Source organism: Stigmatopora argus, chromosome 12 (genome assembly GCF_051989625.1).
Source record: "Stigmatopora argus isolate UIUO_Sarg chromosome 12, RoL_Sarg_1.0, whole genome shotgun sequence".
Classification (NCBI taxonomy): Eukaryota; Metazoa; Chordata; class Actinopteri; order Syngnathiformes; family Syngnathidae; genus Stigmatopora; species Stigmatopora argus.
The window spans coordinates 375672-394108 of record NC_135398.1 but is presented as its reverse complement, the minus strand read 5'-3'; the positions used below and the strand labels follow the sequence as shown (position 1 = coordinate 394108).

General features: G+C 48.5%; 3 protein-coding genes across 4 annotated transcripts; 1 reads left to right on the top strand and 2 right to left on the bottom strand.

The window, feature by feature from the left end:
- The first annotated feature begins 338 nt into the window (after positions 1-338).
- Positions 339-3927, top strand: ahsg2 (alpha-2-HS-glycoprotein 2). Its single transcript, XM_077614960.1, has 7 exons — positions 339-618; positions 1265-1378; positions 1469-1550; positions 2251-2405; positions 2484-2579; positions 2924-2995; positions 3072-3927. Exons 1-7 carry the CDS (start codon positions 400-402, stop codon positions 3420-3422), a joined length of 1089 nt encoding a protein of 362 aa, XP_077471086.1. The 5' UTR covers positions 339-399; the 3' UTR covers positions 3423-3927.
- A 100-nt stretch (positions 3928-4027) lies between these two features.
- LOC144085565 (uncharacterized) lies at positions 4028-9631 on the bottom strand. Its single transcript, XM_077614959.1, has 7 exons — positions 9040-9631; positions 8419-8577; positions 8232-8350; positions 8002-8167; positions 7274-7389; positions 4179-7205; positions 4028-4108 (listed from the first exon to the last, which is right to left on the bottom strand). The coding sequence occupies exons 1-6, from the start codon at positions 9308-9310 to the stop codon at positions 4188-4190; spliced, it is 3849 nt and encodes a 1282-aa protein (XP_077471085.1). The 5' UTR covers positions 9311-9631; the 3' UTR covers positions 4028-4108; positions 4179-4187.
- Positions 9632-12092: 2461 nt separating this feature from the next.
- LOC144085782 (profilin-2-like) lies at positions 12093-16678 on the bottom strand. Of its 2 annotated transcripts, none has more exons than XM_077615420.1 (3): positions 16272-16678; positions 14631-14823; positions 12093-13066 (listed from the first exon to the last, which is right to left on the bottom strand). In XM_077615420.1, the coding sequence occupies exons 1-3, from the start codon at positions 16398-16400 to the stop codon at positions 12969-12971; spliced, it is 420 nt and encodes a 139-aa protein (XP_077471546.1). In that variant the 5' UTR covers positions 16401-16678; the 3' UTR covers positions 12093-12968. The 2 variants fall into 2 exon arrangements, with proteins under 2 accessions (XP_077471546.1, XP_077471547.1); XM_077615421.1 differs by having other exon boundaries at positions 12093-12714; positions 16272-16674.
- Between the last annotated feature and the right edge of the window lie 1759 nt (positions 16679-18437).

Sequence of the window (18437 nt, the reverse complement as noted above, 5' to 3'; positions counted from 1 at the left end):
AAGTGAAAATGGGTTTCAGTTTAAAATACTATATATTAATCCAAGTTCATTTAAATTTGTTTGTTTTGTTTATGAGTGCGTTGTCGTGGAAAAAATATATATATATTTTTGAAAACTTCCAATAGAAATAAAATTCCTTGTTTTATTTTAAAAGCGTTTTCATTTTTTTTTTGGTATGAAATGCTGCGGCAAAGTCCAGAGGCGACATGTTTGGCCCTTTGTGGCCCCAGCCTGGGACACACACACTCACTCACACACACGTGATTTGTAGAACATGACTGTGGTGTGTGTGCGCGCACTCGTGTGTATAAAGAGGGGCGCTTGAGTCGGCCCTCTCTCTCTCTCTCTCCTTCTCTCTCTTTCTCTCTCTGGCCGCAGCCGCTAGGATCCTGGTGAAAAATGAACGGTCTGAGTTTGACGTTGACGCTGACAGCGCTGGCAGCGCTGGGACTGCTGGCGGCGCCGGGCGGCGCTCAGCTGAGTCTCCGGCAGCCCGACTGCGACTCGGCCGAGGCGGAAGAAGCCGGCGTGGCGGCCCGGGACCACCTCAACGCCCAGCACTCCCACGGCTACAAATATCAACTCAACAGGATCGAGGACATCAAAATCCTCAGCAAGGTCAGTCGGAGGCGTCCCGTAAAATTCCAAAGTAGAAAATTCAATTGATTTCCCAAGACACCTATCCAACTCTACAACAAAAAATTCAAATCAAAACGTTAGAATCTACCCGTGGTCAATCCAAAGACTGCAAATCATTTATCGCAGGGGTCGGGAACCTTTTTGACGGACAGAGCCATAAACAATTGGTATTTTCAAATGGTGTTCCTTGAGAGCCATACTCAAAATTGAAATGTAAAAATACACTGAAATCTGTGCTATTTGTAGTAATATCCCCATTTTTAAAGTCCAAACGTTCTCTGAGATCTTTTGACAAGATTGTTGCACTGTAGCTAATCAATGCTAATCAATGGGAGTATGAATGTAATGGAAAAAACAATGTTTCAAGCCGCACTAAAATGAGTGTCGGCGCCGCAATGATAAACGTAACGCTCCGATTGATGTATTGAGGACTGAGCTCTCTCAACAGCAGTTCCCATATTTGACCTCACAGTTTAGAGAGCCATATGCACCTATCAAAAGAGCCACATATGGCTCCCGAGCCATAGGTTCCCTACCCCTGATTCATCGGGCCACCTTTCATTCGACCGTCGATCGATAGTAGAGTTGGCGTTTGGATGGGAATCGATCCCCGCTCTGTCCGCAGCCCGGGTCCAACGACACGTACTACGTGGTGGAAGTGGACCTCCTGGAGACGGACTGTCACGTGTTGGACCCCACGCCCGTGGCCAACTGCACCGTGCGACCCAAAGCGCTGACGGTAGGCGACGGCCGGCGCCGCCTTCCCGCCGAGCGCGCTTCCGTTCGAGACGCTTGAGTTTTTGCCCCTCCCCGTCCGGTCTCCCATCAGGCCGTGGAAGGCGACTGCGACGTGGTACTGAAAAGGCTGGCGGGGGTTCTCACCGTCACCGCCTTCAAGTGTAAGACCGAAGGTAAGATGGCCTCTGGCAAATATAGCGGACCTTGGCCTAAACAAGGGTTTGGGCAAACTTTTGGGCCTGGGGGGGGGGGCACATTGACTTTAAACATTTGACAGGCGGGCAGGCCGGGTCAGCACAAGATACGATACATATAAAAACTGCATCCGTTAACAGTACATATGAAACAAACAGAAAAAAGGAATAAAGTATGAACATACTCATCACTCATCTGGGATTTATGGGGTGCTTTCTTGGTTTTCATCAGACTAAAGGTCTGTTCACACACACACACGTCGAGGCAAATAACAGCAGAATCCTCTGTGCCATCTTCTGGATGTTTGGAAATTTGCCTGCATTTAATGATGCATAAAACTCCGAGACTTTCAGGGAGTTGAACTTGTCACATTGGAGATCAATCCGTTCCAACTGCAACTCCCGTAGAACCCTTTCCGGGTCTTGTGACAAAGGATATGACACAAGCTGTCAATTTTTCCAAAATCACAAAACCCACGGCAGAATTGCTCATGCAGGTCATCCAATGATTTCCTGTATTTTGACCGCAAAAATAAATAAATAAAAAAATAGATAAAAAATTATAATAATTTGGACAACGTCGGCGGGCCGGATTAAAAGGCCTAACGGGCCGTATATGGCCCGCGGGCCGTAGTTTGAGTCATCCATTCCAACTAATACTATCGATTTTTTTGGTTAGAATCCACCGAGGACCTGTGCCTGGGCTGCCCGAGCCTCCTCCCGCTCAACGACAGCAAAGCGCTGGACTTTGTTCACGCCTCGCTGGCCACCTTCAACAACCAGACGCTCAACGCCACCTACTCCCTCCTGGAGGTGGGCAGGATGTCGGCACAGGTAAAGGCGTGGCCCCCCTAAACCCGACCCCGGAAAGTCCACCGCGTGCGTCACCACCGGTCCGGCCTGTGGTTTCAGGTGGTCGCCGGCGGGCCGCGCTACCTGGCGGAGTACATTATCACCGAGTCCAACTGCACCAACGACTGGTGCGGGCCCCTCGACCTCGTGACGGCCGTAAGTACGCAAAACGGCTCGCCGTGAGTCGTGAATTTTCAAACTGTGGCAAATGGAAGAGGAATCCTGTGTAAATAAGGAATGTGGCTCTTTTTAGGGAAGCGACAAAACCTTCCGTTCGTTCTATGCCATTTTATGTGGCTTGGGGAAAGTGTTTACTCACGCTAGCGAGCCAATCAAGATACTTTTTGACATGGAGATGGGCCAAACAGGACCTCTTTCAGACCCCGTTGCGCCGCATATTTGTCCGGCGTCGGGACGAGAAAACTTGAAAGCCGGCTGACGGACGGGCGACTCGGCGCTCGGTATCCGCCTAACTGTTCCGTCTTTGTTTCTGGGAGCAGACTCGTGGTATTTGCACGGCTCAAGGTTCGGGAGTGGCTCACACGGTGGACTGCAAGATGTTTTCCGCCACGGTGAGTTGCTGGCTATTCACGCGGGAGCCGTCTCGGGCCTCGGATTGAACCCACCCCACCTACCCGTGCTATTCAGGTACCTCCTGTGGACGGCAACAGCACGGGGCTTCCTCACGTGCTCTCCAAATTCCACGCGCAAACGCAAAACGTGTCGAGGCGACACGGGCTGCGACACCACAAGCTGACCTCGCTCCACGACCCGCACCTGAGCGGACTCTTGTCCTCCGAATCGGAATCTGCCGAGGTGGTGTCGACGGCCTCGCCCGCGGCGTCCAACAGCACGTCCAACAGCACATCCTCCAGCGCCTCGGCCAGCGACGAAGTTCCCGTGGAGAGGGTCAAAAGAGACGTGGCCGCAGCCGCCGCCGCCGTAACGGAGGCCGTCGTCCTGGCGCCGCCGTGCCCGGGAAGACGCAGATACTTCTAAGCATTCCGACACACCGTGTATTTTTAAGTCAGGGTGGCCCCATCTGACCACGAGATCACAAATCGGTCCACGTGGCGTTAGAACCAGATTGGGGGCAAAAGTTTTGTTGTTGTTATTTTAAAAGGTCAAAAATTTAAAAAAAAAAAAAGTCAAACGATATTGGGCAAAAGATTTGTTTAAAGTTTGTTTTGTTTGATGCAATACTACAGGCAGGAATCACCATCAGTAGCAAAGTATCACGCTAGCTGTCACAGTAGGCTAACGTTGTAATAGCATCACACCATCTCAAATGTGGAAATATTTGATATTTGAAATGTGCTTTTTTTGGGGGGGGTGGCATCACATTAGGACTCTGTTTGCAGAGGGTTCCTCGAGGTGCCCCAATCTTCAAGGAAATGCTAGCACTGACTAACTTTCACTTTTAGGTGAGATTTTAACTCCAAATGTCAAACTGTGAACCGCTGAGACACGGTGCCAATTTGTTGTAATAAAGAACTACACGAAATACTGCTTGATGTTCCTCAAGTGTACGTGGAAGCTGTTTTCACCGACCATACCAAGCACACGAACCTCAATTCTGAGATTCACGGATGAGACGGCACAGATAGCGAGATGAAGACACCAGTTTATTTGAAAATCAATTCAAGTCAAATCATCTTGCAACTTGGTCCTCGTCGTGGCCCAACCTGGAAGGAGAAAAAACTAAAATCAGCATCCAGATTTGTTCAAGAAACTGAAAAATCAAGCGCAACTTACCGCCTCCGCTCAGTTCTTTTGACCCGGGGATGTAGCGCGGATTTGTCGCAGCTTTGGAGTCCATTTTGGAAGACCACCTCGGTCCGCCGCCGCCGCCGGGAAGCCCACGTTTCCCATTCCGCGCCGGAGACTCGCCGGGAAGTTTTGGTCGCGTTGGGATCCCGCCAACCCTCTGGGTTCCTTCCCCGGCGGACCGCGATGGAGTAGCACGTAACCTTTGGATTCGGAGGGTCCCGTCCGCTCACGCATTCGGGGCCTGCTCCCACGGGGAAAATCCCACGGGAACGAAGTGTTTTTGGGCGCTTCGGCGTCGTTGAGCATGTCGTGAGGCGGCCAGGCGCCCGGCCGTTTGACGGGTCCGAACAAGACCCCGCGTGGAGCTCCCATCGGATTGGCATCGGGACCAGCTGGATCCTTCAGGAGCCCGCTTCGCGCCTCTGGGGACGGATTCTGAACCACAAACGGCCTGACGTGATCCGATAACTGGCTTCCCGTTAAATAAGGATTCGTCTCGCTGGGCCGCCGAGAATACGGAGCGTGGGGTTGAAGCAAATGCGGCTCACTCCACGTTTCGGGAAGCGCCACGCTCTTGGAATAACTCCCCGCCATCGGTGCCGGTCGGCCGTCGGCGTGCTGCTGAGACGCGTGCTGTTTAGCGGGAACGCCGGCTTCCTCGGCCGCTTTTGTCACGGGCGAAATGGAACCGCCGCCGCCGCCCCTGGCGGGTCGATAATAGGCCACGGGAGGGCCAAACGGAAGTTGTCGCGACAAGACGCGGGTCAATTTATCGGCCGGTGCGGCAGGGGAGAGGTAAACGTGCTGGTGAAACGTGATTTGGGGACAGCAATTGGTGAAACCCACCGTGCAAAAGCGAGCGCAAGCCATTTTGGAACCCGTTTTGGAGCCCTGAAGCAGCGGCGGATCCGGGACGGGCTGCCGCCATGGCGGGTGAACCATCTTAGCCGTCTCCTCCACCAGGGGAAAGTCTTTCTCGGGAGGCTGTTTGACACCGTCCGGGTTTACCGGCGTCGGAGGTTCCGGAGGCCCGTCCACTTTTGCGGGGACGTCTCGTTCGGGTCCCGAGCCTACGGGAAGCGGATCGAATCGGTTCGGCGGTTGCACGTGACCGGACGCTTCAGGTCCTGGCACCTTTGGTTTTTCGGGCAATTCTCCCGAGCTGGGCGTAGGGTAAACCAGGTAGGGATTGCGCCCTGCAGGTTTGCCCACCACTTTGTTGTCAAACCACAGAGGTTGTTCTACCTGAAAGGGCGGAGTGGCGGGCTCTCGCGGTTTCCACGCTGGTCTTTTGCCCGGCTCTTGAGGACCGGGCCGAGGGTACTGCGGATAGGGGTGCTGGGGAGTCTCCAATTGCCCAGAAACAACTTGCGGCCGTTTGGGTTTGTTCGGCCGTGGCTTGGGAAGCGGCTTAGAGTAGGGCGGGTAAGGGTACGGATGGCTCGGCTGCCGATACGGCCCGGGAGGAGGGACGGGCATTTGCGGTTTGACGGGCCACGTCTCCGGCACCGGCTTTTTGCCCGCTTCTTTAGGTCGGGGGTAAGCTGGATAGGAGTCTGGATTGGCGGGCTGGACTTTACCCGTCGGGACTTCAGGATTCTTGCGGTTCTTTTCCGGAGCGGGCATCGGGAAAAGCGGGTGGGGGGGATGCGGCCCGCTCACCTTGTTGACTTCATCCGGAGTTTCTTCCGGCTCTGGGAAAAACCCGTACGGGTCAGGATCCGTTAGATCGTCCTCTTCCTCCTCAGGTGCGCCCCGATCTATCATTGGCTTTCCGGTGGATGCGGGCATCGCGTAAGGAGGGTGGGGAGCCGGTTTATTCGCAGGCTTCTGCGGAGGAGACATTGGTTTTCTGGTGGCCTCCCCAAGACCGGGAACGGGGAAAAGCGGATACTGGTACGGCTCTTGCGGCTTGTCCACTTTGAAAGGTTCTTCGGGAATTAGCTTTCGGGTGGCTTCTTCAGGGTCCGGTCGGTAGTGGGACTGAGGGACCTTACCTGTGACAACCTCTGGATTTTTGGGCTTCAGCACGGGCTCCTTAGTGCCTCGTGTAGGGTAGGGAACGGGCGGTCGCGCCACCGGCCCAGGAGCGACGTCCGGCTTTTGTGGATGGCCGCTCGGCATTCCGTCCCGTTCTTTCGGATCGGGCAAGGGGTAAAGCGGATGCATTTCTTGGCCTGTGTTTTCAGCCTTTGGTTCCTTTTCAGGATCTGGCGGGAATGTAAACAAGTAGGGATGGCGTACTCGCCCGGTCCCAACGGTCCTAGCCTCTGGGAGCTGTGGAGTTTGGGTAGGGGAGGCCAACTGTCCACCTTGACCCGGCTGCGGAAAATGGACTTGGTCCGTATCGGTGCTAGGCTTCTTGCCGGGGTCTGGCAAAAAGGGATACGGTTTATTCAAAGGACCCGAAGGGAGAGTCTCCGTGTCTTGGCCGGGTTTTTTTCCAGGCTCGGGAACTTGCGGATACGTCGGAGTTCCGGGACCACCGGCGTCTTGGCCCGGGTCGTTGCTTTTTTCGGGCCACGGATTTGGCAGGAAGGGGTAGTACGGTTTCTCCCCGACCGCCAAACGCTCTTCGGGTATTGGCCTCTTTGGGGGCGGGACGGAAGGCAGCGTCTTGTCACCGGTGTCCGGTTTGGGCGATTGGGGGTAACGCGGGGGCTGGAAACGGCCCGGCGACGGTGTGGCCGTGGGCTCCTGGACGGGCCCGTCGGGTGGATAGGGGAACAGATAAGAGGGCAAATCGTTATCGGGCAGCAGCGGTGGTGGCATCGAAGCGGGATTCTGCGGCCGGTCGTTTTCGGGGAGGCTTGGCCTTTGAAATGGTTTTTTAGCCGCAACGGTCGTGCCGGGATGGGAAGGAAAATGATGGAAGTGCGGCAAGCCCACATTCCGGGACTCCGTTCCCGTTGGGCTTTGGCCAGCTTTGGGCAGATCTTGGACCACGGCTGGACACGACACTTTGGTTTCTCCTTGTTGTTCCCCTGCCAATCCCAACGTGTACGTTTCATCCTGAGAAGAAACGCAAAGTTCAGAACAGAAATGGCATTTTCAAAAGGATGCCGGTAAAGGGCACTCACCTTTTTGTAGACACACGGACCATAAGGCACATGGATCAGCACACCTTGGTCGGCTCTCGTGACGCTAATCCCGCATTTGGACAAGGCGCCACTGAGCAGCTCCCATTGGCCAGTCACTGTTAGAAAGGGGAACATTGGTCAAACAGCAACTCCGATATTAGCCTTGGCGGGGGCATTCCTAAAATATCACATTGATCAAAATTCTTGTCGTAAATAGACAAAGCCACCAGGATCATCTATGAATAAACAAAAACAATAGCCAAGAGTGCATTAGTTTTTATGATAGTTGAAATAAAAAGGACTAATAAAGAGAGGTCATTGAGACCTACTGTACACACCCACAAGGACATCTTGTTTGCCTCAAGAAGGCCACCTGTTAAGGGTTTTATTTCATATTATTATACACTAGCTTGCAACAAAGTAAAAGCTTGGCTTTGCTATTCAAGGACACTTTACTACCGTTATTATTATTATCATACTTGCTTGCAATGAAGAATAAGCTTTTCTCCTGAAAGACTTGTTTAGTCTAGTCAGAGTAGTTGAACCCAAGTCAAGGACGTGGAGTGGGCGTGGCCACTCCGCCTGTGCGATCCCACCGGAGACATTCATTCCAAGAGGCTTCGGTCCTCATCTGTTTTGACTATCGTGGACGTGTTTTGGTACACTTGTACCAGGCTCAACTCCCATAGATACACGCATTCCATCTTACCATTTCAATGGCGTCTCACCGTTTATTTTCACGTTGGAGAGCGGAGTCGTCCATTTGGTTTTCACCATCATGCCTTGCGGATGGCAGGTGACCATGGGCGGCTCGGCCGGAGTCGCTCTGGTCAGGGGGCAAGTCATGGTCATGGCCAGGCCCCACCACAGCAACGCCAGCGCGTAGGAATCCTCCTGGAAAGGGTGGGGGGGGGGGGATAAATCCAATTTTTGATGCCCTCACGTTCATTTCATTTACCTGAAACGTGACAAAGCAGCCGTGGTAAGGCGCCACCAAGATGACGTTGGTCGGCGAGGAGCCCACGCTGTAACCGCAGCTTGGGGGGAGCACGGAGAGAGGCAGCGGCGATAGGCCACCTGGACGCAATTGACAATCGGGCGCCCACGTCAAAGGAGAACGCCGCTCGAGGGGGACGCTTCCTTACCTCTGTCCACAAAAATAAGCGGTCTGGGAGCAAAAGCGACATCGTGGACGCGAAGTTTCATGGCGTCCGATGTACATTCCACCATCGGATCCATTTTGATCAGCCGATCCGTTACCGATTGGTCGGATTTGGAAAGCCTTTCCTCTTGCTGTTGCCATGCTTTGAAAAATCAAATCAAATATACAACATTTTTTGTTACAATTGACATACATTGCCAGCCTTATATGTTCAATCCATTTGGACGTCCATCCCCGTCAAAATTCTTCTACCTAACCCGATAAACTGCATACTTGAGTAAATATGTATTTGAAGTAAGGAAAACAGTAACGTACTGATTATGAATTTGACATTCATTTCAAAATAAGAGTAACTATTTTGATTAAAATGTGCACAATTTCTAAAATGCAAGTGGATTAATCACATGGCTTTTAAAAGTCATCAAAAATGTCTATATCATTTTTCATTTGACTGAAAATTAAAAAACAAAATCTCAAAATCCCATTGATTGTATTCCTTGTTTTTCTTTCAATTTTTTCAAGTAACAAAAGATGATATTTGTCTAGACAAAGGGTCTTTAAACTAACGAAAACTTTAGGACAAGCCCGAGCAAAAGACACTTACGCATATCGGCTTGATAATCGGCAGAATCCACGTTCCAACCGTCAGACGTGCCTTGGTTCTTACGAAGCGGCGACACCAGCAGCCTCCCGCTGCGAGAAGAAGAAGAAGAAAAAGGGCGCCCCCTGGGGCCGGAACTCGCCGGGGAGTCCAAGGCGGACGGCCGGGGTCGCGCCGCTTCGGCGCCTCGGCAAAAGGAGCAGAGGAGGAGGGCCAGCAGAAAAAACGTCGAGGAGATGGAAACCCGAGAGCACGTCGGCTCGAGCGGCGCCATCAGGGAGTCGAGCACGAGTCGAGTCAAGTCAAGTCACTCGGTCAGCCAGTGCGGGGATTTACAACAAAAAAAAAAGAAGAGAGAGCGAGAGAAATAAAGCTGGTCTTCTCCCGTCAGTCAGTGCGGGACAAAGAGAAAGAGAGAGAGAAAGAACGAAAGAAAGAAAGAAAGCTGGCCTTGACGAGCGCTCAAAACACAAGTCGGGCACTGACTGGCTGGCTGGCTAGCTCGTCCAAGTCCAGCTGATGAGGCGAAGGGGGCGGGGCTGGCGACAGGTGTTCGCAATTGCTCGATTGCCAAGGGGGATTCCCACTCACGCCATTGGTTATTACCTGGATGCTCCTTCAATTGGACAACTCCTTTCTCCCCCCCCCAAAAAAATAGCTCTGCTCTTCAAATTGTTTTGTGTTCTGCCCAGTGGATGAGTGCTTAGGTTGCCGGCCACACATTGCTAAGGTCGAGGGTTCGATTCCCAGGTCGGTTGTTGTTGTGTGGAGTTGGCATGTTGGGCCTGGGATGGTCCAAGTTTTCTCTGGGATGACCAGATTCACATCCCAAAAACATGCATGCTAAAATTATTGATCCCTCTAAAAGGATTTTCCTCTTATGCATTTGGCATTTGCCCGCTGCCATTTGACAAATATACATTCTAAAATGTAAATTTGGCTATTAAGGGATGAATGTGAATACAATTAGACTGTTTTATGATTACATACAAATAGAAATAGCAGATTATAGGAAATTCCTCTAAAATAAATGCAATTATAATCGAGTTCCACATTACAATGAATGCATAATTCCCCCCCACATACAGTGGAATTTTGGAAGTCAAATGTAAAATGTCATGTTTTAAAAGCTTCATTTACAATGACCAAAGGTTTTTCTTTTAAAAAATGTTCTCACCGTGTATATGAAACAAGGTTTTAGTTGAAATCTTTGACATTTTTGATGCAGATTTTCCACTTTGTGCAATTTCCATCATGACAAAAGGACACCAGTCATTTTTTTTCTCCTTTTACTTTCTCTCTCCCGTTTAATTCTGTACACATTCCAACAAGTCTGGAGATAACGGATGCCAAAACGCGTGTGGGGGAAAGTGCCGTGGTGGTAAATTCTATCTTGGCGGTGGCGGGCAGCTCCAAATCCAGCTAATAGCGAGCGACACACGAGCTTCATTTGGATGGCACTGAATATACATACACACTCTCACACACCTCTCGGAAATGGATCACAAGACAACTTACAAATGATTTTAATCCAACCAAGCAACCAACCAACACCACCACTTTCAATAGGTTTAGTGTACACAGCATTATTTATTTTTTTGTTCTATTTTTTTTTCTTTTTCAGCTAGACTGTAATACTTCTAAATACCGTACGATGACAATTGGTGAATACATCTCGGATGACTAAAGCACAATGCAAAGAATGTTTGGTTTACAGTCAATATGCATTCATGTATCAGTAGCTAATCAAGTTAGTTCCCCCCCACCCACAAAAAAAAAAAACTATTAGCATACCTGTCAACCTCTGCCGATAACCCGCCCTTATAAATGATTATGGATTCCCCTTACAAACTCCACAAAAACCTTACAAACACCGTACGAGTCGTACGGTGTTTGTAAGGTTTTTGGGGGGGTTTGTAAGGGGAATCCATAATCATTTATAAGGGCAGTTATCGGCAGAGGTTGACAGGTATGTATTAGTGTTGACAAATTTAAGGTACTGTCAAAGTATTTAAAAAAAAAATAAAAAAAAAGTGGTTATGATTTTACAACTCTTGAAGCCGTCCAGGGACCACCCACCTTTTTTTTTTTTCAGTCAACGGATGAAGCTAACAATCATTTAACGTCCACGATCGGTCCGAGAGGGGAACGCATGGGGAAGGAGGAGGAATGGCTGCTCATTAAGGGCCAATTAGACGGCGGGGGATGGAATGTGCGCCCTTGGCGGCAAAAGACGTCCCATGGATTTAGCTGGGGGCTGGGCAAACGAGTCCATCAAAGGGTCGCCCCCAGTGGGGGCGGCTTTTCGTTCCAACCCGTAGGAGGAAAGCTTCCCAGCAATCTGCTATGTTGCAAGCGCAATCAGCAGATTGCACTCAGGTGCTTGTGATCTAGCACAACCCCCGTTCGTTCGTTCGTTCGTTCAACTGTTTGCGTTGGATGGGTTGGAACAAAAAGCCACCACCACCACCGTGCGTGTGTGTGTATAGAGCCACCCACCGGCAAATGAATGGAACGTCCGTCCCCGTCAAGGCGCCGAACCAAAGCTCGATGCTAAGAGGCGTTTGAGGGTCACGAGGTCGTGGTCAAACATCCAAGCCACACCACGACACAACACAAAAGTGCGATGCTGGTACAATGGTAGAATAAGAAAATCAAATATGGATAGATGGAGGGTCGTTTCATGCCGTGTCCCATTTGCCTCATTTTAACATTCAGGTTTTAGGACTGGGCCAGTGAACTCGCATTTGAATTTTGTTGAATTGCGAGTGGACAGAATATTTGCCTTTCAAATTCAAACTGTGCCGAATGCTACTCATTTTCTCACTGCGAGGGAAATAAAAAGGTGGCTAGCTACAACCTTTAAATTCATCATCCCAATTGCAATGAACTACATTTCACCTCAATTTTAGGAGTTAGTGTGAATGGGCAGACATGGAATGACCTTTAAAAAAATAAAAAATCTAATGAAAACCAAAATGGAGTGACCATAAAAAAAGGGGAGGAAAAAAAAACCAAAAAAAGGTGTGAGTGGCAAATTTACACACAGATACAAGTTTTTGTCAGCGTCAACTGTTTTTTATTGGGAGGCAGGTGAGATGATTTGGCGGGCCGGAAGAACCAGAATCAAAAGCAAATTGGCATGCAACAATGCGGACATGCACGTGGATGAGCTGTGTGTGTGTGTGTGTGTGTGTGTGTGTGTGTGTGTGTGTGTGTGTGTATGCGTGTGTGTGTATATGTGTGCGTGCTCACGTTGGATTCAATTGAGCTACGAGCGAAGCAGATGGCATACAAGGCAGATTCCATTGTCCGCCACACTCGGCGGTGCGTTTTCTACACTCCTTTGGTTTGGAAACAGTGAAACAATTCCAATGATCATGCCGTTAGCGTAACGTGGGGAGGGGGGGGAGAAAAAAAAAAAAGACAAAAATGAAAGAAAGAAAAATGAATCACATCATCTGGATGGAAAGAAACATCATTTGCCCTTTAATCCTGGAAGTATGTGCTTGATGGGTGGAGGGGGTGGAGGAGGTGGTGGTGATGATGACAGTGTTGGTGATGGTGATGGTGAGGTGGCTTAATAATTAGCCTTCCTCAGGTGCTCCGCCATGTCATGTACTTTCTTGTTAAGTGTTCCACCATGGACCGCCATCTTTCCCATGACTATAACCAATGCTGGGCCACATAGGGGGAGGGGGAGGGTGTTGGGAGGAAAAACAACAAACAAAACAAAAAAAATACAGAGAGAAAATGAAGCAAACTGAAGGGTCCCCGCCCCCGCGTGACGGAGGGGGAGGTCCGTCCAGCTTGTCAGGATCTTCGATGCTAGAAAGGTTTCCGTGACATTTGACCGCTCGCAGGAGAAATCTTAACAGCAATATTTATTTTCTCTTCTTTGTGTGTGTGTGTCCCTCAAATTTGGACCTAACTTAAAAGCCTGAATCCCTCAAGTATTTTGCCATCGAGAAAGCCTTCTTATTCAATCCGCCTCCGTGGACCCCTTCTTTTCCCATTACAAGAACCAAAACTGAAAGAGAAGATAGAAAAGGGGAGAGGAGGGGTTGAAGGGGTGGGAGAAGGGGTGAAAATCAAGGGAGTTCAAAAGTGCCCAGATAAGTTAGTTCAGTTGAGACCATCGCTCTAATTTCCACGTTACGGGAGAAAAAAAATCAATGCGGCGGCGGCGGCGGCTTCTTCCGTCATAATGGGGGATTTGCCAAACTAGGATGCATGCGCGGCGCGCGCGGCGCACTTCCTGCTCATCTCTGACCACTTCTTGTGGATTCTGCACCGTTTGTTACCGGGTCACTTCATGTTCATTTGGTTTCACTTTCACTTACATCCTGTTGATTCAGGTTCACTTCCTGTTAACATTGGGCCATGTAAAGGTAACTTTGGTTCATTTAAAACAAACGAGTCTTGTATATGTGATTAAGAAGTTGTCTTTTCCTTGAAAACCTCAAGACTTAAAGTGAACAATTTACGGAGGTTGGTTTTTTTTCCCTGGGAAATGGCACCCTCTGCTGCCGACTAAAAGGAGTGTCGCCACTCCGCCTTTTCAAAATGTCATGGGACAAAGATGTACTTTTTCCAAGGCAGATTTCTTCTTGCTCTCCAATGAAAAATTAAATGCTAAAGTTATTCCAAATGACTAAAACGATTCGTATTTACGTCGGATCATCCCAGAGCACGTAGGCCGGCCTTCTAGTGGCTACCATTGGAAAGTAGGGGAGATAACAAGTCCATCCGCAAGTCAATTCATCCAACGAATCCGACCCGAGATAAATAAAGCAGCTCCAAGAATGAACGCCGATACATTTCTAGACTAGAGCTAGCAAATTTCATTCCGAGGCGTCCACGAATAATGGCGGGGTCTGCATTTTAGTCAGTGTCCTGGCCAAGAAAAACAACAACCACGCCCCGCCTCGGGGTAGTCAGATCTTGGGGCGCTTGGATTTTTTTTTTTTTTTTAAATTTGGTTTTCCCTACATGATATGACTGAAAAGTAGGGGGGTAAAAAGTGCTGAAAAGAAAAGAGAAACAAGGTTGATCGAGTTGTCTTTAAGATTTGGAGCAAGACTGAAAAAGGAAAAGCTGAAACACCCCAGATGTGAAAAGATACACATTTTACAGGTACGGACGGTTAGGTACCAAACCCCACTATCAATTTGCTACTGGATCAAACCTGACATTCTGGTGCCTGTGTTATTTAAAAAAAAGAAAGAAATAGAAACTATCAGAAATTTAGGTCAAACTGTCAACATGATATAGGAATTGATGATTTCCTCCCATTTCATTAATTTGGGAAACTGAAACGTCATCATTTTCTAAATCCACCCCATTTAAGCTAAAATTCTTACTCGGATTGTCAACGCTTGTCAATTTAATTGGATACGCCTACTTTTGTTTCCCCATACTATTTTCCCGTCAAATATCATCAATTCAGTCGCCGTTTTTGGCTAAAAGCCGGACCGTACCCAACCCGAGAAATTCCCACAAGGCCAACTGGACTACCGGGGTCCTGTCGCAAGCGCAAGTGCCAATTCCTGGCTGGAACGCTAAGCTAGCATGAGCAGCGACACGGCATTTACCTTTTGCGGCTCCTCCCACGGAAATGTTGTACGTGGGTTCTCCGCCTTGGCTCTTTGTCCTTATGTCCATGGTCCAGTCGCTGTCATCATGCAGGTGGTCTCTGAGCACCGAGCACTTCTTTGAGCCCAGAGTGAGACCACAGGTGTAAAAGGTCTCCCTGTCCTTGCCCACCAGCACCTCAATTTCTTGGGGCTGAGATGGAAAAAAAGAAAAAAGAAAAAAGAAAAAAGAGGTTCAAACTTTGACCGCCGACGCCTTGCGTCGTGCGAGGCGCGGTCCACTGCGCTAGGCGTCCAATCCCCCGGGTCCCATCCCAACGGATTCGACGCCTAGCATCATCCACGCTGCTAAAAGTAAGCATTGGCGGTCAACGTTGATTTTGAAGACAAATAGGCACTTGGTTGGGAATTGTTTTAAAAGGTGAGACATTTTGAAATGAATCACAGATCGACTGCTTTGTGATTCATCGGCATTTATTGTTGTGGGAAATGGGTGTATGTAAGAATGCCATTTAGAGGCTTTGTCATGAATATTTCTTACCCTTTTGAATGTTGTCATCATTTTTGTGGAGCAAATGAGCTGAACATGTTCAATTGGGATTGATTTTAATAATGGAACTAATATTGAAGGGATAAGTTGTTGTGTAACATGTGGAATGTTGTGAATGGATGATTTTGGGATGTGCAGAAAACTACATTTGAATGGAAAAGATTGTACCAAAGCCCTTTGCTTATTGGCTCAAATGTGAAAGAGGAAGAAGCCTTTGTTAAATGAGGAATCAAAATTGTAGGGGGAAAGGGTCATTGTGCAACGAAAACATTGATCAATTTTTCAGGATTTTTTGGGGGGCAAAACGATGAAAAGCAACCCATTTGTTGAATGCTGCATGGTTACCTACAATGAAACATTATTTTGAAGAAAAGAAAAGAAAAAAAAACAACCGATTCATGCAACTATTCCAAGATGACGAATCGATCGAGTCCGGAAACGAGGCCTATGTCGATCCTTTATTATCAAAGGTGCCACACAATCAAAGCATTGAGGGACGACGTTCCATTCCGTCGACTGCAACGAGCATGACAATAAAGCCATTCTAAGCTTATTTGTTCCCCCCAAAAAGGCGGCCAATGCGAACTACTTTCTTTTTTTTTCTGCTCTTTTTTTTTCCTCTCTCCCCCTTTCCTTTTGTGGCCACAGGTAACCGGCAGACCGACCGACGGCTTAACGTTAGCTAATCATCATAGCCACCGCACACAAAGAATGCTCCTTTTACTTCAAAGTCGAAGCCCGGCTTCTCGCTGCTTTATGAAGCAGATAAAGCCGGGGAGCTCATGGGCGGTGGTCAAAAGTGGGCGAAAATGGGCGAAAATTGGCCAAAATGTCTTTTGGCTCCGCGTCCACGCCCGTTTTCGACGTGCCTCGTCGTACACGAGGCGGCTAAATAATCCTGCGGCGTTTCCACAGCCAGCAAAGGCCAGCGATGCGTTAGCTTAGCATCGGCGCTATCTTGCAGCCATTTGCATTTGTAATGGCTTTTTTTCCCTTTTTTCCCCCCATCGTTCCCTTTTTCGGCTCGGCTCGGCGTCCTCCCTCACCACCGCACTTTGTTCGTCCCCTCGCCCGGGCCTTTGGCTTCTTACCGTGATATTGGCGAAAATCCCTCCGAGGTGCGATGCCCAAACGTATTTGGAGTCCACATAGCCAACAATGGCGGCGTCCTGACAGCTGCCATCGGACATCAGGTTGTCCACGTAGCTTTGCCAACTCATGTTGAAGAAAGACAGAAAGAGTGGTTACAAAATGGCCGAGGAGCGAAGGAGCGAAGGAGGAAGAGGGCGAGGCCGACAGTCGGGCTATTCGGATGCAAGCCACCACTACTCGGAGGCGCGCTGGGGCGGCAAATAAAGCCGGGGAACTAGTGCGGCAGCGGGGCGTGCGTGCGGACGGGCGGGCGGCTGCGGCTGGCTGCCTGAATGCCTGCCTGGCTGGCTGGGTGTAGTCCGGATTTCAAATCACTCCGCACAATCGGCCCCCACCGACGCGGGCACCCGGCGGAAGAAAGGAACAACTGATGGTCTGTCTGGGCCTCCTTATACTCTTTTAAATTTAAAATATCGCCAAGATGGGCGCCCCTTATCCACCATTCCGCCACTTTGGCCCCTTTTACTTGTCCCGAATGTGCTAAAACCTCGTCAACTTTTGGCCCAACCGAGTCATCTCGGGAACTACTTTTGCACAAATTCCCAAGTTTCACCCACATTCTTTCATGGAAATGAATGAGGCCATTTTGGGTTGGGATCTTTCGGCACATATTTGGGACTATATTTCGCTTCACCCCCCCCGCAATGTTACATATTCCATGAATATTATATTCCTAGTGAAATGAAGAGATTTTCATTATCTTGACCAATGAACAGGAAGTGACTTGGAAATGGCCTACAATCAACAGGAAATGATCCCAAATCAAAAGAAAGTGACCTAAGAATGGGGAATGGCCAAGAAGTTACATTCCAAAAGATAAAACAACAATACAAAAAACAAAGACAAACATCTGAATAATTCATTTTTGTTGACGGTAAAATAAAGTGACCTAAGAATGGGGAATGCCCCTCAAAAAATCATTGAAATCAACAGGAAACCATACCAGAATGCACCAAAATGTACACAAAGTGACTAAATGGTAAACGGCCTAAAAAAATGCCCTGAAATCTACAGGAAATGATCCCAGGACGCGCCAAAATTAATCCCCTGTCGTCGGTTTTGGGGTAGTTTCCCTCTCATATTGGATTCAATTTTAGAAAAATGTGAGATAAATCATGTATTTGTAGTTGTAGATTCAGCCGATATCAACCGTATTACACAACATGAATGAACTGTGCTAAATAACCAGCACTGCTCTGAATTATTGAGGAAGAGGAGGGATGCAATAACCATGCCTAATGTTCTGTGAAATGAAATGCTAACGGCTAGCTCATTTGGTGGCTCCTATAAAATCCTTTCAACAGTTCCTGGAAGTGTGTTGCAAAGAGTCGCGAGAAGATTTTATTTAAACGTCAAACAATTGATTTGGCTTATTTTAAAATGCATCTTTAATGAGGTGTCAATTGAGCATTGTTTTTACAATCACGTAATGGGGTTTCTGCGAATATTCTGGTTCACGCTAATCGTTGAATTATCAATGCTCCTCTCAGTCAGAACGGATTTATTGGACGTCAATGGATTTGAAAGATGAACATTCACAAGCACCCAACCTCAGCCACTTGGAAGAAATGGAACATTAAGTATATGAAATATTTTGCATGTGAAACACTTTGTTCTTTGCTGTGAAATCTTTATTTAGCCACAAGGGGCAGTGCTACATCAATTATATTTGAGTCAGTCGACAGTCCTCTGTCATTTCGACACAAAATATGAAATGCCTTCCACCACAAAAAAAAAAAAACATTCATATTCAAGAACGCTTTGACATCTTTTCATGAATCTGCCGGTCCTCTTCTCAAATGAAAGCTCTCTATGTCATCATCCGTTCTCATAGCCACGCGTACAGTCTCCGACGTTTTGTTCGGTACGTGAAGGCGGCACGGACTACAGATAGTATCACAATTATAGAGAGCCAGAAGTCCGAGTCCGCGGCCATCTCAAAGCAGTGGACTTCTTAGGGGGTAGAATTGTCACTTTTGCTAAAACATCAATTCATAGGAAAAAGGAAGAAGAAAATAGGGGTACAACAGTGCTATACGATCAAATATTAGCGGCATTAAAATGTAAACACTGTTCAGGTGGGCATGGCTGAGTATCTGTACTTT